Source organism: Pseudopipra pipra, chromosome 1 (genome assembly GCF_036250125.1).
Source record: "Pseudopipra pipra isolate bDixPip1 chromosome 1, bDixPip1.hap1, whole genome shotgun sequence".
NCBI lineage: Eukaryota > Metazoa > Chordata > Aves > Passeriformes > Pipridae > Pseudopipra > Pseudopipra pipra.
The window spans coordinates 14,722,093-14,747,198 of NC_087549.1; the positions used below are offsets into that span (position 1 = coordinate 14,722,093).

A 25,106-nucleotide genomic window follows, 5' to 3' on the forward strand; every position below is an offset into this window, starting at 1 on the left:
GCTTTTTGAAAACTCAAGTGTTTTAATATTTCTGAAAGATAGTAATATAATGCTTTTATCCTTTGGAATAATCATGGATACTTTAGAACACAATTTTGCAAGTTACCTTGGCAGTTCTGTCCACCTTATTTAGAATCTTCTTGAGGCTTTGGATGTGTTGGTGTGTTTATTTAAAAACAGAACAAGTTTCCATTATCTTGAGTTGTGTTGAGAATTGTGTGGTCAGTGAGATTTATTTAGCTTGTCCAAAGGCTTATCTGAGTGTTTGCTCATGTGTTAATAAAATGATATAATAGCTTGATGGGTTTGATTGCCTCCTAATTCAGTGGTTATGTGCTTAGACCAAAGCCTTAATCTGCCTGTCAGAAAACCCTGGGTGAGTGCCAGCACATGTGCAGGAAGTGGTGTGCTTCCATTTGCTACTTTCTCGTTGTCCTGTCACGCACATCCCCATGCTCCCCATTCTCTTGCTCTGAAAACTTGTCCTCATCCTCCTTTTTTCCCACCAGCCACAGAGCTGCCCTTTCCTACCTTGCCCTGCTTTGGCAGGAGCTGTGTCCTTGTGCTGGCCTCTGTCTTGGAGCCACCTCTGTAAAGCAACAAGGTGGTGATGGGCAGCCACTGCCTGCCTTGGTGGCGTGTCCCAGACTCCAAGACAGTTCCCCCTGTCCCTACTGCCAAGGCTCTGGTCATCAGCTCTGGTGGGGACTGTGCTCTGGCAACTGCTGACTAAGCTGGTAATAAATAACAGTCTGGAGATACATGCTTACACTGGGGTAAGTATCTCCAGACTGAAGCACTGCAAATGTTGTTTTTTATTTTTCTTATGCTCTGCTACTTTTCACTGTTCACCTACTGATTGTGATATCTCCTCCGGGTGTCCTGTACTTTTTTCTGTAGAGCACAATTAATATCACACAGTGCTGTCGTAAAACCAACATTGAATTGTGATCAAGGTTAAAAATGAATGAGTTTACTGAGCATACATAATGAATTGTTACTTAAGAGTTTTTCCTCTTCTGTTTCTCCCCTTATTTCTCATAAAATGAAGGACCTTTTTGTTTCAGAAAAGCATTAAGACACTAGCAAATCCTCAGTTGCTGTAATGAGCATTCACTGAGAAGATGGTTGTGCTTGCTCTTACTAGAGCAGTAGTATTGGTGGCATAGATAAGGGTGATTGCTACAGATGTGCATTCAGTTTAACTCATAGCCCACAGAGAAAATGCAGATTTGTGAATGTGCAGTTTTTCCACCACAGTTACTAACTCATTAGAACACAACAATTCCTTAAAAAAAAATTAATATTTGGCCAAATGTTTTCTGCCCTTTTTTTTTTCATCTTTTAGTTTAGCAGTTAAAATGGAGTTGAATTAAGTCTTTTGCCTCGCTTTTGTTTTTGTGGTCTTACGACTGACTATAACTCTTGGACTTTTGCCTATTTTCAGGTGATTTTTTTCCCATTCAGATTCTTACAGGCCCTGGTCTGCTTAGCTTCCAAGTTTAGAGGAGATCAGGTGCTCTCAGCCCGGTATAGCAAAAGTGCATAAAATACAGTACTGTTTTGTAACCCTGACTTGATATTTCGGAGGAGGAAATTAATATTATTGAGGAAGGCAATATTTACTTTTAATTTTTTTTTCTCCCTGAATAGGAGAATTGTTGAGTTACTGAGCTTGTGCATTTGTCTTGGGAGAAGTGTGCGTGTGAGGTGGTCGGATATAGATAAAAATCTGCAAGTATTTGTATGCATATGGGCACATAGTTTAGCTTAGGAAATATATTTCAGCAATATCTAAAGGCTTTTTCAGATAAAACATTGCCTCTGCTGGAATTAATTGTGAATTCTTATTTCTCTTTGCCCATCCTTTTTATTTTTTATTTTTTAACCAGAACAAGTTGTTTGTGGTATTACTTGTATTTGTGTGTTCACAATTGGAATTGTTATCAATAGATGAGGTTATTGTTATTCATAGTTTTTTAGACAATTAATTGAGATTGTGTGTGTGGAGGGGAACGAATTAATCTGTTGTCTCCATAATTCTCTGTGCTAAATTAAATTAAATAAATCAATTTTCCTTCTTTTCAAATGCATATGCTGGCTCCTTGAACTAGCATCTGCTAACTTGGGTTAGTCATTGAAGATACTGTCTGAAGCATACATGTGGTTTGGCAAAGTTAATATGTATAGAAAAACCCAAATTTTTTGTGCTGTGAAGTGTATAGCACTTGTTCAGTACGCGTACTACCACATGGTAGCACTTCAAAAGAGACAAATTACTGCCTTAAAAATATTATCCACATTAGTAGTGGTGCTATAAAAGGGATATTTTTCAATAAAGCTGTTTTTCAATATAATTTGACCAGATTAACCAAAATTTGCCACATTCGTTTTGCCAGTTAAATTCAGAGAAGTGTTAGTGCAGAAGCTGGGTGCTGGCTCTTCTAATGGATTGTTGTGTACCATGGAAAGTATGCCTAGTCCTGAGTAAATTGTAGGTAGTTTTGGTTGATCTGTCTTCTGGGTGTTCAACATTCTGCAAGGAAACAATATCCATCTTCAGGTTTGAGGAGGCTGTTGAGGGTGAGGGAGCAGTAAAGGTCCACCTTGTTCTTGAACCAGTGACTTGCCCTCGTGAAGGCCTATGCACCTTTTGCTGTTTGAGCACACAGTGAAAGGACAAATTTGTGCAACGTGAGTCAAGACAAGCATTTAATTGTGAAATGCAGACTGAAGGCTACGCAGATGTTGATTGTTGCCTACTTTGTGCAGGGTCCACTGCAGTGAGCTGGGTGAGGAGCAGCGTAAAACCGGTCAGTCTGTGGCTCGTAATACTGGGTACAAAGGTCTTCCACTGGGGTGGGCCTTGGCTTTTTAGGAGGCATGTTGGTTGCTACTTTTGAAACCAGATTTCTTAAGGCATATCAACTTAAAGTATGTTTTGGAAATTAAGGCCTTGAGCATCTGAGGTGTCATCAAATGTATTGCCTCCAGGCCACCTTTGATCAGGATCTCACATGTCATAATGTTTACTGGCAATCTGAATGTGCCCGGATGGAAATGCATCTCCTCTGATGGTAATGGTAACTATTTAAAGACTAAATTTCAGCAACATGCACATGTTATGTGACCACATGAGAGGTGAATTCTAATGAATTGTTTGTAAAGAAACAATTTAGTGATAAGTAAACTTCCATCATATATCAGGTTACTGCAAGAAAACTTGTTTTGGAAGTGTTTTAGGAATAAGCTGTTACTTCAAGAAGGTTGTGAATTTGCTAGTTATTGTGAAACTCCGGAGTCTTAGATTTGTTTGCATTTTAAAATAATCATATGGACCTTTTTTCAATCCCTCAGCCTATTTGACCTATTCTTAAATCAGGTTTTCAAATAGTGAAGTTATAGACCAAGGATATTTTAAGGTATAGAAAACATGGCTGAATTGTCCCAGTGTTGAACAGGTCATCACATCAGTGCTCAGTTCTTGGCCTTGTATCTGATATATGATATAATTTTGTTGGGCTTTGTTGGTAACATAGGGTATATATCTTCTAAATGTTAAAGCCCAGACAAAGCCACTAATGTTGCCAGTACTTTTTAGAAAAAAAACAATGTCTTTGTTATTTTAGTATTTACTTTAATGTTTTATATTTATTAAAATAAATCGAGTTCAGGGGGAAAAATACCCACCAATCTACTAGAACAGGGTCTACTGTCAAGGTTTTTCAGTAGAGGCATTTTGCTAATACAAATACACACAAGTCAGTCATATTCAAACAAAATACCCATATTGCATAGTTTTGCACTTTTTCTGCTTTAAACAAATTATAGTAACACTTTCTAGCTTCATTAATCCTCCCTCATTTGTTTGCAAACTAACAAAATATCACCCTTTTAGAGGGAGGAGGGTGTGTTTGTTTTTTTTTTTAATAACAGCAAAAGAGAATCTTCTGTTAAAAAAAATCCACCCCAGAAAGGTGTTCAGGAGGTGCATGATGGCTCAGGAGACAAAAGGTTGTGCATTCTCCATGCAAGCAGCACCACCGAGAAGTGCAAACACAACTGTGGGGTTTCCTTCTTGTAAGGACACCCCTGAACAAATGCTTTGCTTTAAGATTTAGGTACACTGTTTAAATGTGGGGTAAAGGGGGGAAACATCCTGGTCTGGTTGTTCCCTACCCTTTTCTTTGCTCACCTCAGTTCTGGGTGCTCTCAGACTTAGTGGCACTTTTTAGTGGCAACTTTGCAGTGTGACTTGGGAAGGAGTATGACATGGAACAATGAATTTATTAGAAAAAGTGCATGACTATCCCAAATCCTTGCAGATTGAGGACTATGTAGAAGGAGGAGTGAGCTTTTGCCCAGTCTGTGCTAAACTTCTAGGTAGAAAGATGATGTTCTGCATATTGGGCAAATGATGTAAAGAAACTGTGGTAATGGTATCAACAAAAGCAACTTGGGGGCTTTTATCCATTTGTTACCCATTTGTGCAAGTTGGCAGCTTGTTGGAGCTATCTAGCTACTAATACATGTTATAAAATATATATGTTTGGTTAAAAGAGTTTCCATTTCTCCCTGGTGGGGACTGCATCATGTTTTAATTTCTGCAGTTGTTTTCCTAAGGCAAAGATGTTAGCTATTGATGCTTTATTGGTTCTTTGACATTTTTTCCACTATTGCCTTCATTATCATCTAACTGCTAACAGTCATGAGAGAAGGAATTGCTGAGTTGAAATCTGGGTGGTTTTCGTTGAGTCCTCTTTCTTCTCGACAATGTCTCTTACATCATGCTCAGCTACATGTTTGTTTCAGAAAAGAAGTTATCCTGGAACTTGGTTACCGGTTACCTCTCAGATGAACACTTTTAAGAGTATTATATACCTTTATTCGACTCTAAAAAATCTGGAGGTTTTCTTAGAGTATTCCCACTCTTCAGTATGGCACTTCTCAAGGGAGGAATTATCTGGATGTGTCAACCATATGATTTCATTGGAATCTATATCTAAGTATCTTTTCCCCATCATTACATGACCACTCCTGCTTTGGCAATGTCCACAATTACAAGAGAATTGTCACTGCAAGGAGCAGTCTAGCTCAGCTATCTAAAAGTCCACATTTCATTTCATTCTTACGAAATCTTTTATCTCTTTCAGCTGCTTTTGAAAATCCTTTCTAGTGTTTCCTCTTTTTGGCTTCATTTGGCTAGAAAGGATCTAACCATAATTTCATTTTTTTAGCATGTTGCAGCAAGTCATGTGAAAAACAGGTCTTGCTTTCCACACAGATAATAACTTTGAAAAGCTTATTTTAACCAAAATAATTCATTCTAGCTACATTTAATAACTGGATCATATGCTTTTTTAATTAAAAATTGTGGTCAGAGCAAGAGTCTTTTAGTTTGTTCTGGGGAGGTCTGTGTTCTGAGGTCTGCCCCCGAAAAAATCAACCAAAACCTTTTAAGTTTAAGGACTGAGCTTCTTTGACAAGCTAGATTTTAGCTTTGCTTTTGAGAGAAATGTCGAGATGCTGAAGCATCGGGACTGGTGGATGAGGAGCTTCAGACTGACCACCGTTTCTGGAAGTTGTACAGTGAACTTCCTTTGACCTGGCAGGGGGAAGGTTTTCATTCTGACTTTGAAATAGCTGTTAGATCAGTTCTGCAGGCTCTGCTGAAGAGTGTGGTGGCATCTCTAGATGGGCCTTGGTTTAGAAGCAGGCACATGGTGCAGGCCTTTGCTGACTGAGTGTTAGGGACTGAAGCTTGGGTGGGTTTGCTGTACTAGTTTTGGGGTGTTGTATTATCATGGTGCCCTGGATGAAACACTAATTTCAAACCATTTCTATTAAGATACTATGAAGTAGAATGCAATCACCAACATATGCTGATAGAAGAAATCTGCAAGGGTTTATATAAGTGTTTATAAGTGTTACTTTAAAAATACAGTCATTCAGATATGGCAGTTTAAAGAAAAGGGCCAGAGACTGTAGAATGTAGTTTGTGCTGTAAGGGTGGGTGATAAGTTGGAAAAATATTTGTCGAGTCCTGAAAAATGTCTCCTAGTATCTTTAATATGTTTGGATTTTATTTCCTTTTGAAAAAGTATGAAGTGGAGTCTGAAAACGTGGCACATTCTGCCCCTAATGAATTTGTGTTGCTTTTTTATAATGAATATCATGTTTTCATCTGTGCAAGGAGAAGCCTTAAAAAAAATTAACAAAAATGAATGCATAAGGGGTGTGTGTTTTATCTTTGTAGTTTTTGCAGCTGCAGACAAAACTGAAGGACTGTGTAGTGTTGTTGCATTTGATTTCCTGTTGGTTGGCTCTGAGCATTGGTTCATCTGATAATCACACTGAAATCTGTTTCCTTAAGTTTAACCAGCAGGCACTGTGTCTGTCTGTTTGAAAGGTCTGATAAGTGATAAGGTGTGTTTCTCTGCTCAGTGGGATTATGTTAAATATTCCTGAATAGAATTCTGTTCCTTAAAGGTGATCTGTTTGAATGAAGCATTTAGTAGGAATAAAATTTATGTGGTTGGTCCAATGAAACATTACAGCTGTTGGTGTAAAAAGCCTGACAAAAAAAAGTTGTCATCTTTTTAAAGTAATTTACTGTATATAGATGCGTGTGTATTATATACAATAGTATGTACATACACACATTCTTTGTATTTATATACATCTAAAAAGAAGAAACAGTGTTGAAAAAGAGGAGATAAATACAGTCAAAACTATCTGACAGCTATCGCTGGTCCCCCAAAGTCCTAACATAAATGTAGTTTTTTGTTGTGAAGAAGACACAGGTAGTTTATAATCTATTTCTTATACTCATGAAATAATTCTCCTTTTGATTCCACAAGTTAATTCCAGTCAGTATTGCAACTTAAATCACAATATGTCTTTGTTACTAATTGGTAAAATGTTACTGCTTAATGAAACCCAGTATAATTTTTTTTTTATGAATGAGCAAGGTAATGCACACTGTAAATGACGTGTAACAGTTTGTTGATCACTTTAGCAATTAAATGCAGCTGAAAAAGTCTGCTTACTCAGGCTGGTCTTACTCTCTGAGGAAGCTCTGGATTTTAATGAAGACAGTCCAGCAGCGAGTAAACAAATTTATGGGCAGTTGCAAAAATGAAAATAAAATAAAATACAATTTACTCATTTAATATCAAGCTTTCTCTCTAAATAGTACAAATTGTGTAAGTTTACTTTTTAAACATACTTTTTATTTAATCTAGTTCAATACCAGATGGAAATGATGCGAAGCCTCCGCCACGTAAACATTGATCATCTTCACGTTGGCTGGTACCAGTCCACGTACTATGGCTCTTTTGTCACTCGTGCCCTCCTGGACTCCCAGTTCAGCTACCAGCACGCAATTGAGGAGTCTGTAGTTCTCATTTACGGTTAGTATGAGGTTTCCTTTATTATTCTTTTCCCCTCTTAATATTATTATTACTATTTTTGTATTCTGTCTTTTGCCTGTAAGAGTAGCCTGGCAGGCCTTTTCGAGTAAATACCAACCCTGTGTCTACGGCAGCCTCAGCAGCAGCTAAGTCTAGACAGGGTTTCCTTCTTTCTGTTTATTTTTCTTGCTATCAGAGCCCTGATGTGTACGTTTTGGAATGCTGGAGTAGCTGCTTCATTTTTATTCCTTCATCTCCCCTCCCTCGTGGAAGGGGCTGGTGGAACCCGACCAGATGTCTAACAAACCCCGCTTGCTAGCGTGTCTGGCTCTGTACGTGACTGACCAATCATCGCACAAATTGCCAAGTTTTTTTTATACCTCTGACAGAAGCATACAAAACCTGGACTGTTTCTTAGCACAAAGATTTTTTTCTTTTCTGCCTATTTAATGGTGTTTCCTCAAGCTCTCCAGACCAGATGTTCTGTGCTGTATCAGAACCGTAGGCAATTTAACAGCTTTATAGCCTCCCCCTCCCCAAACACTCACAGTTTGCCATATCTGGCAGACTTGCATATAGTTTCCAGCTGAGAAGTAAATGTAACGTCCTGAGTATCTGTCAGAAAAAATACTAATGAATACGATCAATCTTATGAGCTGCCCCAAAATTGTTTCAGTATGTTAACAATTGGATTACAGTAAAGAACAAGTTGTTAAAGTATACTTATATTGGCTGGAAACATTGCATCATCAGACCTTGATGAATTTTCCACTTGTTTCAGTCTATTTTGGTTTTCATTTTATCACCGATTGCTAAAAGTTTTACTGTGTTAAGTTTCAGACAACATGAATGTTAACACAGCTTTTATTCTCATGTTGGCATGCTTCAGCCGTTATCATGCTGCAAGTGTTAAGCTTCTTTGTCCAAGGAATGTAACAGTTTGTTTAGAAAATTTCCCCCTAAATTCAGCAGAGTATGTCAAGGCAAAACGAATCTTTTTATATACCAGTTACATTGACATACACGAAGCAGCATGGCAACTTGATCTGAATTAGCTTATTGCTACTCTAAAATTACATTTCTTAATATAAAATATAGTTTAATGAATATTTTAATTTACTGCATAATAGCTGGAAGGAAAAATCTTTATTTAAATGAGGTCGCTGTTACGTAAGTTCTATGGATAATTCATATGAAAGAAAAGAAAATGTGAATTGGACCTTTAATGTGGAAATAATGTGAGTAGAATGGGTCTAGGTCCCCTCATGTTCTCCAACTTAAGTTTACTAATTCACTTCACTGTATATTGTTGGATGTATTTTACCTCGCAGTACAATAGGATTGCCTTTGCTATAGTGTCTTTTTTGTGTTCATTGTCTTAATTTTTGTTAATAGGACTACTTAGTTATTTTCCTCCTGTTTATGTCACTGAGATATTTAAAAATAAAACAGGCAATCTGGGTTTGTTAATACTGCTGATATTATGATTCCTCCATTTTTAATGAATAGATCCCATTAAGACTGCCCAAGGATCTTTGTCCCTGAAGGCATATAGGCTGACTCCCAAACTGATGGAAGTTTGCAAAGAAAAAGACTTCTCTCCAGAAGCGTAAGTAACTTCAAAGAATGTTTTCTCACAGGGTTTGCTGAATTTGGGGTGCAGAATAGTACATGGGATAATGAAACACTGTGTTTTAAAATCTCATGTAACAGTGCGTGCTGGAAAAATGGATCTATGTGGGTAGTGATAGATGAGCACTGATACACGGGGCTGAGAGGGCATGAAAGTCAGTCTTTAGGCATCAGGGTAAGTGGTGGAACTTGAACTGATTTTGGGGCTAGTCAGTGGATGTGCTGAGAGGACCACGGAGAAGATAGCTGTATCTGGGGACAGAGCCAAAAAGAAATGGAGGAAGGGAAATACCTGATCTGTCTTGAAGGAAAATAGAACAGGTATTCTGGAATAGCTGTTGCTGTGTATTTATTCCAAATTAACTCCCCCATGTGGACACAATCTTCTGGAGTAAAGTAGGATAATTACTCTGTTTCAGAAGATGAGCTGCTTGTTACAGATGTAGGCCTTAGCTGGTATCCTTTTCCTCCAGCAGCTAGCTATTCAACAGCAAAAGCACAAGCACGTGTTAAAATTACTTCACTGAGAAAAAACATAATCATTTCGTTGCTTGGTGTCTAAACATTTCCATAATGAACAAACAAATTTGTGATTAGTCCAAAAAAAAAAAAAAAGGAGGGGGGGAGGAGGCAAAATCGAAAAGATTTTATTCCAAAATCCAATATGAATACAGAGAAGTTAAGGCTGTATTTCCTTAGAAACTTATAGATCATGCTTTTATTTCCAGATTTAATGGAAGGTATTACTGTCTGCTTTATTATAAAGCAATAGCAATAGTTTTTTATGTGCATATTGTAAAAAAATACACACTGGAAGTTTATATTTTAATATTCACCATAGAATTTAATTATTCCAAAACATAGGCTATTTTGTGAATCTGATTTTTTGGTCAGTAAAAATTTTAATTATTCAGCTATTTGGGAAATCGTTTTTCATTCTAGTAGTTATGTTGTTAAATATATTTTAGTGTCATGTGGTAACTAACTGTTCACTTTTATTTAAGAAACCCTGATGGCAGGGAAATCAGTAAAATATTTTGGAAGGGGCAGAGTTAATCCTGTCAGTACAGTCTGTTGCTGGAGGCTTTTTCATGTAGGTAATGTATTAGCAAGCAAGGCAGCTGCTTGACTTGTGAGAGTTTTTCCTAGAGCAGCTTTTCCTAGTCTTTGTAAACGTGAGGTTTTGCTATGCAAATGTGCTCTTAGCAAAACTTCACTCATGTTAGATTGTGGGACTATGACAATCAAGAGTTTTTACAAAATTGCCAATTGTTGGAGCAGCAATTCAACAAAGAGAATAAGAGAGGTACTGGTTATATTGGTAAATATTCTTTAACTTTTTCTCACAGCTTGAAAAAAGCAAATATTGCATATGAAAACATGTTTGAAGAAGTGCCCATTGTAATTAAGAATTCATACCTGATCAATGTGATGTTGTGGGAACTGGAAAAGAAATCTGCAGTAGCCGATAGACATGAATTGCTCAGTCTGGCTAGCAGGTAAGTACTTGTTACAGTAATGGATGTACTTTTATTCGCTTTCCCAAACCACAGTTGAACACCTTGGGTGAAATCCCAGTCTCATTACAGTCCGTGCAAGCTTTGCCTTGACTTTTAATGGGGTTAACACTTTACCATTCATGTTCTTTTGCTGAAGGAAAATTGCATGGTAAAACTGGTAGCATTAGATTCAAGGACTAAATTCAGTCTGTAATCCACATATACCTGCACTGCTTGTGGTATGGATTTCTTCAAGAAAATGTGGGCACTCAGAAAATTTAGGCAAATAGATCTGTATATAAAAGCTGGTTGTTAAATATTCCTTAAGTAATTGTATGAATTATTTTAATAAAAAAGAAATTGCAGTTGTTTTACTTTGGTAGCAGGATGAATTTGAAAATAAAATAAAATAATAAAGGCTCTGAGAAACTGACAAAAATGCTCAGACTGATTGTCATGACAGCCAGCATTCATAATGTCAGAAATTGAGTTTCTAAAATGATCTTTTTATAACTTTAAGAATAACATTTTGTTCTTGTAGCACTTTGTCCTGAAAATACACTTCTGATTACAAAGCTGGAATGCCTTCTAGCAGTATGATCAAAAATTTGGTGGTGCTTAAATCTTACACAACACAGTACAGTTATTTGGATTATTATTGGGCTGACCAAAACAACCAGATACACAAAATGGTGCAGTATCTTGTTGTATGTAGAAACTGGGGTTTTGGGGTATAAGACTCTACTTACACATCAGGGTGTTGTCTGCCAAGCTTCTGATGCTAGTGGCCTCTTTTCTTTTTCCTTTTTTCTGCTACCCGCCCCCCCCATATAAGACTGAAGATCATGATCCATATTTCTAGTGGAAATTTTCCACTCTGTCTTACTTGAGCTTATGAGGAGGTATAGAGGGATCTGATAGCTTTTAGAGAAAGTGGTTAAGAGAGAACAAGTATAGGGTTGAACTCTGCTGAGGAATTTACAAATGTCACAAGTGATACTTAGTCGATAATTCTGTCCAGTAAAGTTGTGACTTTGCGCATTGGAATTAATGAAGTGAAGAATTTTTACCGAGATGTTCAGTCTGTTTGACTCCACAGGGTTTTTGTCAGGCTCTTTCTTTCCTTGGTCAAAGATCACAAACCTTACCCCATCTGAGGAGAGGGTGGACACTGGATGTAGGAGATGCCAATGATTTGATTCCTTGTGAGCTCTGTCACTTTACTGTGAAAAAGAGGACCATGCTGAGGATACAGCAGGTTGCAGGTGACCTGACAGTCCTTGGTTGTTTCTATGAGTTTGCTCCTGTATAAAGGGCTGGGACTACCCAGCACCCTGGATCCTAGCAAGGGGTGCTGCTGGTCACACAATACAATTCTGGAAATGGAAAGTAATTTGAACAGTTCACAAGCCACAGTTGAAGTTTTTCATTAGCTTTACATCTTACATAGTAACTGTTCAGTACCAGTGCCCTGGCTCAAGATCAAAGATAAGAACTGTACAAATTGTTTTCTGTTCTGGAGTGATGGTGTTAAAAGCCTGGTGCAAGACAGGCTGTTGTGTTGATCCTCGTATCAGTAAAGGGGACGAGAAGTGAACAAGAGAAACACGAACCCAAAATTAAAAACAGACTTTCTGGGCAGATTTTTCTGGCTCACCTGGTCTATTCAAGGAACTTAGGGTGATTAGTTTGGTTTGATGGAGAGAAGATTTTGGAAATTACCCCAGTGGGTTGCTTGGAAGTTTTTGTATGTGTCCTTTTTTTAATATTTGATAGCTGCTTTTAGTTACTATGCAGGTTATATTCAGTGATATCTTACATTGGTATAACTCAGCAGCTAGCAAATTAAAACATTTTAATGCTTGTTTATTCAAGGTAGGGTGACTTGTACTGCTTGCTGAAATATTTAACTAGTTTTTACTTGAATTCAGCTGCGAAAGTTGCTCTGTCAAAGAATATATTGCCTGAAGTAGGGAAGTTCAAACTCCCACTATTTGGAGTTTTATTTTCATTTTTCTGTATTTATTTTCACATTGCCTTATTTTTGTCTTTCAGCAGCTGTGGCTAAAACATTTCAGATAGCAACTTTTAATTTTGGTGCCTGTCTTCTGCACTTTGCAATTATTGCTGTCGTTGACAGTAACTTCAAGGCTCCTTTTTGACTTTGGCCTTGTTTTTTTTGGTTTCCTTGTTTTGTTTTGTTTTTGTTTGTTTGGTTGGTTTTTTGTTTTGTTTTGTTGGTTTTTTGTTTGTTTGTTTTTGTTTGTTTTTCTTTGTTTTGTTTGTTTTTTGTTTGTTTTTTTCTTTGTTTGTTTTGTTTGGGTTTTTTTGTTGTTGGTTTATTTCTTTGGTGTTCGGGGTTGGTTAGGCTTTTTTGGTTTTTTGGTGGTTTTGGGGGGGTTTTTTTGTTCTTTTTGAGCATCCTTGAACCTTTTGTAATCTTCTGAAGCAATAGTTTTGGCAATAAAATTATTTACCCATAGTTCCTCTCCTCTGGAGAGTTTACTTCATCATGATTTTCACATGTTCAGCCACCCACCTTGTCTGAGTTTGAAGCTCTACGTATTTGAGGTACTTTGCCTGCACCTTAATATCATTCTCCTTTTGAAGTACATTTGTGATCGTATATAGTAGTTTACTTTTGGGGGGCAAAAATTTGTGTTTCTCTTGTGAAATCTGAATTGACTGTAATATTCTAGGCAAAGAAGTTGAAGGCAGACTAGCACAAGGCTAGCAAGTAGTAGCAAGTAAAGACCCTTTTCTCAAACTGTTACCCTCCTGCTACCCTTAAGGACCAAAATGTCTTGAAGACCTTGGAGCACTGCCAGTCTTTTGATAGAGTCTCAAGAATTAAAATCCTGTCAGATAATGTTCCAGATCTTCAGAGAAATAATTACAACCAACTTTCTCATTCTCATCCATCTCTTCCTTATTTTATTGATGATCTAGTTTAAATTAAAAAAACCTTTTTTGTGGTCTAGCTTCATAATAGGGTTGTTCTATAATATCTCAATTTGTCTCAAGCAATTTTTCTAATAGTGTGCGTCAGTAGAAGCAAACATGTGCTGAACATTTACTGCACTAACATCTACTTGGCAGATATATTTTTCAAACATCAGATGCAGTATTTTTGTGAAAGTGACAATAAGGAGGGTTACATTGGCTTTTGAAAACAGTATTAAACTTTATACATTTTACTGCTTATTCAAAAATCTCAATGTGCTTAACAGATTATTAGGATAATTATGAAAATCTCTAATTTGCAGAGGGGGGAACCTGACACAGAGAGGTTAAATGTGTTGCCCAAAGGCACTCATCAAAGTCAGAGTAGAAAACAAATGGAGCTCAAGACTCCTGACTTACATATCTCATTCAAACAAAATCCTCTAAAGCAGCACAGGTTGAACTCAGGCTGAAATGCTGAGATGTAGACAAGTTCTGCTAAGTGGTGGGAATGTTCCTTAGAAATTTTTAATCAAAAAGATGTGCTTTGCCCAGCAGTACCTCTCTAATCCACTGAAAGCTGTTCTCACTAGGAGGAAAAACGCTGTACAAGGTGGCACCTTTCCCAAAAAGCAGTGACTTGGAGAGAGGCCTCAGTAGAGCTGATGGAAAGTGGAAAAAATGAGCAACAGATACAGCATTTTCTTATGCTTCCTCTTGCTGCTCCTTGTTCTTGTCTTCTTTAGCCATAGTGCAAGCAAAATAAAATCAAATAAGGGAGGGGGTCCAAATATGGCAATTGTAGGCAAGTTTACGGGGGCATCTTTTTGGGACATCTCCAGCTTCAGAATTGTTATACCCAAAATTTGGTGCCTCGGTTCCAGCATCATGACTCAGATCTTAGAGGGAGCTGAGGCACCCAGGCTCCCGGCCCAGTGTGGGTACGTGGGCTTCTCCAAAAGTGTGAGCTGAGGCCTGGGAGCTGTGTGTGGAAACAACTAAAACTAATGAGCAGGACACGGGCAGCTGAGAATGATGTGAATTGCTGCTGCTCTTTGAAGTTTGGGTGTTTCACTTGAGGCTTCATTTTGGGTGTTTCAGACCTTTAGCAAGTGTGACTGGAGTCCTTTTCTGATTAAAGATGCTGAACTAAATGTGGGCTTCATGTGTAGTTCCCCATTATGAATCCTACAGAAGTGGAGCCAGTTTGAGGTTCCAGCCCCAGCTGCTTGCCTTGTTTCTCCCCCTACCCCCATTTCATCTCTACACCCCTCCCACCCTCAAAGATTTTTATTCCCTCATCTGTTTCAGAATATGGCTGTACAAATAGCTTTGTGGAATAGTGTGATGGAAAAAGGCAGACTCCCACTCTTCCCTTCCAGCCCTTCCTTCAGCCTCCCTAAAAAAAAAAAAGAACCCCCAACAGGGGGTGGGTTTGCATTTACAGTAGACTATTTCACTAAAAGAGTTTTAAGTGTGCCCACGCAAACAGCTGAATCCATACAGCTGAGAATGCTGTAATCTTTGGGCAAAGAGGGAGAGGCAGGAAGATGCTGATGCTGGAACCTCTTAAACTGACTTTGCTGGCAACAGTAAACTGCACCTTTGCTCTCCTTAAAATATATCTGCAAAGGGAGCCTCTGGTGCTATGAGCACTCCCTCAGGAAGAGGAAGGTTTGCATTCACGTCTGTTAGGCAGACCTGAATCCTAGCTGGATGTCCTTGTGTAGTGAGTGATCTGTGAGTTCAGTTAATATACAGTTGTTGCTTTCTCTTTCGGTGGCTGCTGGACCACAACACTGCCAGATGCAAGGCTCACTACTGGGAAGAAAAGACAGAAAAGACGAGACTGTTACCTGCAGATTATGCTACTCCACAGGTTTCTACTTCTCACCCTCAGAATTAAGTGACCTTTGTATTTGATAATTGTTAAACAAGGAATCAGGAGTAATCCGTGTGCCAAGGACCTGATTTCATATCTGCCCTTTTCTGTGAAGGTTTATACCCCATCAAGTATAAGGCTGTTACAGAAAAAATGCACAGCACAAGAAATTGCTTTCCAGGCTATACTTTCTAGTCTGTTTTATGTTCTAAACAGGCTTTGACAGTTTCCCTTTGACAGTTTGTATGTGTTTGTCCTTTTTGGGTACACAGCTAAGCTACACAGGTAAGTGTCAAATGATAAACTTCTGGAAGTTTTACAGGTCTCTCCCTACAGGTGCATGATCCTGTAACAGTTCTGTTGGAGTGCTCTTGCATTAGATTATTTCTTCATTAGATGTGTAAGAATCCACGACAGATTTTTTCCCCTGATTTTTATTCTGTTTCTCCCTCTTCTATTATCTGTATTTCTTCCCAAAAAAGAACACAGCGTGGACTTCGTGGTGCTTAATATGAAAGCAGTTCTGCAGCTGGTAGTTTTCTTTTATGAGGATTCACATACCAGTGTGGTGTCTCCAGGTGCTATCTTAGGGTGGAGCTGTCTTCTAGTTCAGCTCAAGAGTGTGCTCAGATCATCACCACTGGGTGATCTGAGACCTGACTTGTTTCAGATGAAACTAAACTGAAAAGAGGCATTAGGAAGATAATTACTGTGCTTCAGCCACTTCCAGATCACTGGACCGTGTCAGAAGTAGTGATAAGAGCCCCCCGAGACACATGTACCATGGCCATTGGTTTCTCAACACCAGCTGTTTTGCTTTATAGATCTGCTTCTGTTGGTCTACACTACTCACTAATTTAAATGTAAACTCAATTTAATCGACTCCTTTGCTGAGTCTGCTGACTGAAATGCATCCACTGAAATTGCAGGTTCTTTATTACTGATGCCCCCAGAACAACAACAAAGCCAAGTGCTGAGCTCCACATTGTCTACATTTGACTATCACAGAGCCCTGTGGGGAAGTGAGTCTTGATGAGCCTGTGAACAGCATTTACTGGCACCCCTTTTTAAAATACATATATTTTAATTTTTTTTAAATTGCATTGATACACAGAGGTACCTAGTAATGTGATCCTTGAGATCTGCTGCAAGGTAAGGAGGTACCTAGAGGACTCTTGGGCTAATTAAGTGTATGGTGAGTGTTATGGGCTGGAGCAATGTGATCTAACTTTCTGAATACCACCAGAATAAACTCCAGCTGAGTAAAACTTGGTTAAACATTGTATATATACGTTTTTACAAATTACTTGCTATTGGTCTTTCTATTTTTTTTTTTTTAAGAAATGGAGCAAAAAGGGGTATCAACCACATGAGAGCTGAGGAAAAAGCTGGTCCCGTATTTGCAGCATACTTATCACTTCATGTCTCAGTTCACATCTGTTTAAGTTATCTGTTTTTAGCTTTTTGTTTCCCTGGCAATGAGAGCAAACACTGTATTACTGCAACTTCTAACAATAACTCTCTGTTTCTGTATTCTGCTGTACTAAGCTGGTCCCAAAGAGATTCATATAAAACATATTCTTTGTAACCAACTATATTTCACATGGACACTATCTGTAAAATAATTATGTATTTCTGATGTGCACATACCCCACAAGGCCTTTAGTGTGTACCTACACAGGCATTTCTGATAATAGCCAGTTCTAACACAAGCTCCGTGTAATATAAACTCTGTAAAAAACTGGAAACATGCACGCCCCTAGCCATGGCAATATTCCACAGTTCTAAATACCATGTTCTTGAAGTGTTCAACCAAAAAACCCCCAAGAAGTTTAAAAATAATTATTATAGTGGCGCCTTTCTTGCTGCTGTGTAGCTGAAATCCTCCTCACCATCTGCCCCTGTGCACAACTGAGATCTAACTCTGGCTTGTAAATAAATTGTGGTCTGAAGTTACTGATGCAGCCCTTTGTTCAGTGAGCAGGGAGCTCAGTGAGTGAAACAGCTGTCCTAGCACTGAGATAAGGGTGCCTCCAGCTTCGATCTCAGCAGGTATCCTACTGCCTCACTACATTACCAGCTTCTGTCTCCAGCTATGAGTTCTATGGATTTGGGGAATAACTTACACTTAAAAAGGGATGTGTGTAATATTACGTATGGTTCCCTTTAGCTTTGTGCCTTTGTATTCCAGTTAGAGTCTCCCCAGTCTGTAGGCTGTAGGATGGCAGGAATGCATTGTGAAAGGCAGAAAGAATCTCAGATAACACAGAGAAACAGTGACTGAAGGATATGATTCTGACATTGAAGTGCACCAAACTTTTTTATTGGAAAGAAACTCTCATGAATTGTAGTGAGGAAGAGAAGGGTGGAGTTTAGCTTTTTGAATTGTTGGCCTTTAGCCAAGTAGTACTGGCTAAGGCTTAGCTCAGAGCCAACAAACTAGCTTCTGATCAAAGGGATCGATAGAGAGCAGAAAGTGTCCTTCTTTGCTGCTCTACCCTGTAAACACAATTTGGGATGAATACTGTCTCCATGGGCACCAACCTAAAAACTTCCAAAACTTTGACTTGGAAGCTATACCTTGAGTTGAACATTCCTGCAAAATACTGAATCCATTGCTAAAAATGGTAACAATAAAAGTTGTTTAACAGACTGCATTTGTCTGGCCAAGGCAGTAGATCGCATAACTGGAACTGGACGCGCCCAGCCTTGCTGCTTCCATGTTGGTATGGAATGTGGAGCTGGCTGGACTGGATGCAACTCTCCCTTTCAACGGCTAACATCAGGCAATGTCTGCTGAACTTCAGGCGTGGTTTGATATACTAGTTAATGAGATGCAGTTCTCAAGAAGTTCTCTGCAGAGATAGTTAAAAATCTGTGAAAAACCTTGTAAATAAGTAGTAATTCGAAACCAAACTCTTTGAACACATCTCCTGGAATATTGTTTGGGTTGCATGTCACAAAAGCATCAGACTTTTTCTTTCAAACGTATGACCTGCATCTGTAATAACTTTAAATTCATTCAAGGCATTGTTTTTTCATTACTGAGAGGTTCCTGGAAAGACCAAAACACTTAAATATGGTATTTGCAACAAGGCAAAGATGCTAGAGGAGGAGATGCCATGTAAAGTATCATCAGATAAGTATATGAACAAAGATAAGGAGTTTAAGGATTTGCAAACAGTACCATTAGTGCAAAAATGATGGTAAATGACAGAATGGCTTTTAAATTCTAAAACTTCTTTTTTAATAGTAAATTTAATCTTTCATGAATGTTTCTTGTATTTCAGTAATCACCTTGGGAAGAGTCTGCAGCTACTGATGGACAGAGTGGATGAGATGAGCCAAGACATTGTTAAATACAATACGTACCTGAGGAATGTAAGCAAACAGCAGCAGCAGAAACATCAGGTTGGTAACATGGAAAAACCTGAATCAGAGCATTTTTTTTTCCACAAGATATGTTTTGGGTAGTGTTATCCAAGACAGATGAATTGGAATCTAAGCAAGATAAAATTCATACAAAAACATACCTATTAAGTCATGAGGTGGGTTGACCCTAGCTGGGTGCCAAATGTCCTGGAAGGCCACTTTATCGCTCCCCTCCTCAACTGGGCAGGGAAGAAAAAATACAAGGAAACTCCCAGAAATCAATATGAAGACAGGGAGCGATCATGTAGCTGTTACTGTCACGGGCAAAACGGGCTCAATTTGGGGAAATTACTTTATTACCAGTCAAATCAGAGTAGGGTGATGAGAAATAAACCCAAATATTAAAACACCTTCCCCCCAACCCTTCCCTTCTTCATGGGCTCAACTTCACTCCCTATTTTCTCTCCTTTTTCCCCTCAGCAGCACAAGGGGTTGGGAACGGGGGCTGGGGTCAGTTGATCACACATTGTCTCTACCACTTCTTCCTCTTCAGGGGTAGGACTTCTCACACTCGTCCCCTGCTCCATGAGCTGCAGGGGCACAGCTGCTTCACCATTGTCTTTACCACGAGCTGCAGGGGAATCTTAGCTCTGGTGCCTGGAGCAGCTTCTCCCACTCCTTCCTCACTGACCTTGGTGTCTGTAGGGCTGTTTCTCTCACACACTCTCATTGCCCTCTCTCAGCTGCCATTATGAGGGCTTTATTTCCCCCCTTCTTAAATGTTTTATCTCAGAGGTGCTGTCAGTGTTGCTGTTGGGCTCAGCTTTGGCCAGTGGTAGGTCCATCTCAGAGCGAGCTAGTGTTGGCTCTGTTGGACATGGTGGAAGCTTCTGGCAATCTTTCACAGAATCCATCCCTGTAGCCCCCCTGCTACCAAACCTTGCTGCACAAACCCTATACAAGAAGATTTATAAAATGTTCTAGATTTCACTTCTAGTGACATATAGTATGAATTTGGCTTTCTTTGCAATTTTACGTGTGTATTAATGATTTATGATAAACCAAAATAATTTATAAATACACTATAGACACAGGGATCAGACATTCAGTAAATGAAAGAGGTGAAAGTACAAGCTTTGTTCCAAAACAAATTGTGTTTTAGTTCCATCACACGTAATGTATCTAGTCATGTATCTAGAAATAAAGAAATGTAATCCAGTGGACTGTGAAGACAGCGGCCTGTTCTCTGATTGGAAAGAACATTTAATTATGTTTTGTATCAGTAGATAATAATACTGATTGGGTGATGCTGACTTTTAATTTCTGGTGCCAAAGGGCCTCTTTAAAATCCAAAGCAGTCTGATTAGAGAACCTTGAGTACGGAGAACAGCTCTAGGTGGCCCTGCTTAAGCAGAGGGGTTGGACAAGGTGACCTCCAGAGGTCCCTTCCAACCTTAGCTGTGCTATGATTTGGAGACATTATTACTTTCTTTGCTGTTGCAGCCTTTGATAAAGCAATGCTGTGTCTAACTATAGAAGAATGGTGGTAAATTGGAAAAAAGCACTATGAGAATGATTTAAGAGCCTGGAGAGCAGATCTCGGTGAACACAACTCACATTACATGATAAGTTAACAAATTACTTGCTTACTCAAGAAATACCTGCATGAAAAATAAATTTGAACTCTTTAATCTAGCAGACAGAGATATGACAAGATTCAATATTGGCCAACTGAAAATTGGCCAGACCACTTCTAAGATAAAATATTGCAGGTATTGCCACACAAAGTAAGTTATTATTAAAAAGAACACCTGTGGCTCATGTGAAATGCTTCATCACTTACTATTTTAAAGTCAAAATTGCCTTTTTTCACTTAAGTAAAGTGAAGCTTGGACAGGGAATACTTCAGGGAAGCAGCACATGATCAGTGATCTCTCCTGGCTTTGTAATTCCTGGGGACATAGAAGCTTCATGCATGTTATCTTCAGAAAATTTGTTTTCCTTTACTGCCTAATTTGAATAGAAAGATGGCATCTACTTCAAAGGTTTTTGTTAATAACAAGGGGATCTATTTATTTTGAAAAGCAGAGCAAAGTAGGTTCCATGGTGTCTCAATTTCTTTACTAACTATAGCTGCTTTAGTAGTGGCTCATTGTGGCATAGTTAGTGGTTGTAACTTCATTTTTGAAATGGAGCAATTGTGATTAAGAGCAAGCTGTTTCAATAAAGAATAATAGGCAGACTGCTGAGAAGTGAATGGGGTAATGCAAAGAAAGAAGAATCTACATGCAATTCACATACAAATATGGGCATTTAAGATTTTATTTTTAACATTGTCTGAAAACATGTATTTGTCACTACTACTGGAAAAAAATTACTTCATTTGATTATGTGCCACCAAGTAAGAACTGTTTTCAAACTCACAAAATCACAGATACATTTAAGTGAGAGAAAACACTCTGTGCTCTCTGCCCCATTAAAATAAAGATTTGTGTGTGTGTGCGTTGAATATGAGGGCTTTGAAGACAAACCTTATAACTAGTTCATGCTGTGACATACAGTATGAAATCTCATATACATGTTTTCAGATTTGTGTACTTCTGCAAGAACAAATGTTTATCCAAAAGCTGCAGAAATGGTCTGCTTCAATTTTTGTAAAGTTTAAGTAATCTATATGGGAAAGAGAAGCAGTGAAAACAAATTTTTTTTTTTTATATATAGCATAATAATTTCTACAAACTGCTACTCTAGTATATCCTCTAGTAACCCACAAAGAAATGGCATTGAAGTGGCAGAATATCTAAATAACTGGAATAGAGAAATAAATCATTGTGCTTGGTTTCAGTCACCACTTCGTTCTCAGTTTAGAATTAATATTTTTTGGCTTAAAATACCTTATTTAATCAAGTGTGCTTCCCCTTTCACATTAATATTGTTTTGACCTTTAACTTGCATAAAATGGAAAATTTCTTGTTTATATAACTATCTGAGGTAATGGTTTCTCATACCTACCATATTCCATACCGTGCTTTTCTCTGTGGGGCAATGGAGGCCTTTATCTATCATGCTGTATTCTTTCCATCAGACACAGCATTACCCCACCACCTCAGTACCTCATAGTTCTGCAGCACCTCTGTTATTTAAGGTGCCAGTAATTTTTAAAGCATACTTGCTGGTTAGTAAAAAGCACCTGGAAAGAAAAACTTTTTGCAGCTTTGGAAATCCTGCTGCCTTCTGAACCTGTTGCTTTATTTTCAGTACCAGCAGAGACGTCAGCAAGAAAATATACAGCGTCAAAGTCGAGGAGAACCCCCTCTTCCTGAGGAGGACATCAATAAACTGTTCAAACCACCACAGCCACCTCCAAGAATGGAGTCACTCCTTATTGCAGGTGATGTTTAGCAGCGTTTTCAACTCATCTTTTCATATGTGAATGTTAGCTTAAGGAAAAAATGCAGTTGTATCCTTTGAAAGCATCTTTATTTTTCATTACCTTTGCCATTATGGTGTGATATTGTGGCATTGGTAGCTTTCCAAATACTGTCCTTGATGTGTTAAATTTGGGATTTTAAAGGAGAGATGGAGAAATGCCCACAGGGCAGGCTTTCTACGTGAGTGGGTGTAGCTGCTACCTGCACTCATGCCCCGGCCCCTCCCTGAGCTCCAGAAGTTCAGGCAGGAGCTGTACAGGCAGGAATAAGCTGTTGGGGCTGGAACTTCTGATTCAGAGCAGTTGACTGCAGCCCTAAGTTACTGATAACATTTCTAGGTTTGAACTGGCTGTTGCAGCAGCTGAGACAGTTTTGCTTTTAATTTCAAGTAGAATGAGGATAATTTCGTTGATTTATATGGCCAGAGATATAGGGAAACTATCCCCATCATCTTGGACCCCAAGGGAATGAAAATATAAATGGGAACAAAGCATAGATAGGTGTAGGTACCACCTCCCAATTTCCTGTTTGCTGGGCATAGCCACAGTCAGTGCCTCATGGAAAGGTAAAAATACTGGGACTTCACAGTGTCAACAGACAGCAGACAACCTAGATGCCCTACTGAGTAAAATAAAATTGGACAATGTCATGAGAAAGCAAATTGTTTAACCAAGCAGGCTATTTGGATCAGATATCTATTACCTTGTTTTGTACTTAGATAAAATTAAACCAAAATCCTGGTAATATACTGTACAGCAAAGAGTGCTTTGATGTTAAAAAAAAAAAATTCATTTGAGTTACCAGTCTTAAATTCTGAAGTGACAAAAAGATTATTATTTTAATATTTAATACTTTCATGCTACTAATAAGGGCTGCTTTTAGAAGAAATAATATTCTTGATTTATTATTCCTCACAGAGTCTTTAAAAAAAAAAGGTATTGTTTTGATAGTTTTTACCAGTTACTGAATCCTAGCACCATTAAAGTATTTAAACACTCAGGTCTAGCATAGCTTATTAATGCAATGGCCGTGTGTATGTGTGTACATGTGTGTTTTATGAAAGTGATAGCTTAAGATGAATCATCTCTTACAAGAGAAGGAATTGAAAACTATTATACTTAAAGGAAAAAACAGTTTTCAGCCAGAGCACTTTCTTTGTTCTTTTCCTATAGTCAGGGGAAGAATTGAAAGCATACACTTCAGCTTAGATGAAGTAAAGTTTGTGGATAAAGAATAAAACTTAGCTCTTTTGTCTCTGAGGCATTTAAAGACTTTTCAAAAAGAGCATTACATTGAGCGTTTATTGGCCTTCTCAACAGCCTGAATTTTGATTAAACTGGCTTCATGTTTTGCTTTTCCTAGTTAACAAGGGAAATAACTTGTAGCTGTAAGAGTATAAAAATGCTTTGATGGGCATGTTTGATTTGTAAAACACCAACAAATCTTCGTACCCTGATGAATCTTGAAATAGTGAATAAAGTGAAATGTTAGGTGGAAAAAAAGGCTAGCAGAATGTCAGGAGTACCACAATTTTCAGTCTGCTGCAGAAAAATATTTTTTACAAATATTTTAACAGGGACAGCAGATACATAAGAACAGAACTGAAATTCAATCTCGTAGTATTTTTAGAGCATCTAAATTGAGGAATTAATGTGATTGAGCTTTCCGTGCAGCGGCAAAAATTGTTTATTCTTTTTATTGTCCTATGTATTTTCAGAAATTGTATGTAATATTGTAGGAAGATTGAGGGGTTTTCTGAGCATACCAGTTAACCTGTTCTCCTGATTTAGTTTCTTCTTCTTCCCAAACTTGTTTGGGAATCCTGAAAATGTAAAATTCCTATGTGTAGAGTAGTTGAGCAGTTTTGGTTGCTTCTTTCTATAAATCCTCAATGATTCACATTCATTTTGCTTTTGAAAAATGGTGTTCTAGGCAGTTTTTCTAAATTTCAAAACTGACAAGGGTTTACTCTTCTTTCTTTTTGACAGGTCAAATTAATACCTACTGCCAGAATATTAAGGAGTTTAATGCACAGAACCTGGGCAAGCTTTTCATGGCTCAGGCTCTCCAGGATTACAACAACTGAAGAAACTTTGCTGTAGTCCTCAACAGGAAAAGTTATTTACGACTTTACACTGTTCATGATCATCTTGAAAATTTATTAAATTGGAAAGAGAGTCTTATAAAACAGAGTCACCTTGGTTTGTGTAGAATTCTCGTGTAAGAAAAATAAAGGCAAATTTTAATGATATTTGAGTGTTTCCTTGCTTGGTGGCTCTATCGAACTGGAATTTTCTATGGTCACTCAGGTTTTATAAATGTTTGGCAGTTATTCATGTTTAGTCATAGTAAATAATACAGGTTTTATTTAATTTGGAGTCAGAAATAAAAACAAATATTGCAAATCTTCAGTATAGCTGACTTACAGAAGAAATTTAAGATTTCCCCGTTTTTGTTGGGAAGTTACAACTGTAACTTGCTAGAGACTAGGGACAATTGCTCATTTTTGTTTTAATCTGTTTGGACAGTCTGGTGCAATGGTCCTTCCATGTTTCACAGAGCTTCACATTCAGACCATACAAAACCAGTGTGATGTGGAGACTGGTTCCCACCATACTGTGCTATGCTGGGTTCTCATATTCTCTTGCTACCACCAACTGAGTCAAAATCAGAATCTCGAGTCAAAAATTGGAATGAAAACCAGTTAATGATTGGACTTAGTGATCTTAAAGGTCTTTTCCAGCCTAAACGATTCTGTGCAACCCAGTGGTGCTGCTGAATTGTTTGTGGTGGAAAGTGCAGAAATAACCAACCTGGAGCAGCCAGTGTAGTGTAAATGGGCAGCACCTGCAGTAGCTTTGCCATCTGGATGAGCCTTTATTCCTGACCTCAGGCCACTTATCTTTTTAACAAGAAAGTTAATTTAAAGGTTTAG

The 25,106-nt window shown here is 38.2% G+C and overlaps 1 protein-coding gene across 1 annotated transcript in view; it reads left to right on the top strand.

Annotated features, from left to right (window-relative positions):
• The window catches only part of EIF3H (eukaryotic translation initiation factor 3 subunit H), an 86,600-nt gene extending 62,178 nt beyond the window's left edge, over positions 1 to 24,422 (top strand). The window contains exons 3-8 of the mRNA XM_064646358.1: positions 7,245 to 7,412; positions 8,922 to 9,021; positions 10,394 to 10,543; positions 18,659 to 18,779; positions 21,999 to 22,131; positions 24,160 to 24,422. Coding sequence (XP_064502428.1) covers positions 7,245 to 7,412; positions 8,922 to 9,021; positions 10,394 to 10,543; positions 18,659 to 18,779; positions 21,999 to 22,131; positions 24,160 to 24,257 — 770 coding nt within the window. The 3' untranslated portion in view covers positions 24,258 to 24,422. The remainder of the gene's footprint in view (positions 1 to 7,244; positions 7,413 to 8,921; positions 9,022 to 10,393; positions 10,544 to 18,658; positions 18,780 to 21,998; positions 22,132 to 24,159) is intronic.
• The last annotated feature ends 684 nt before the right edge of the window (positions 24,423 to 25,106 follow it).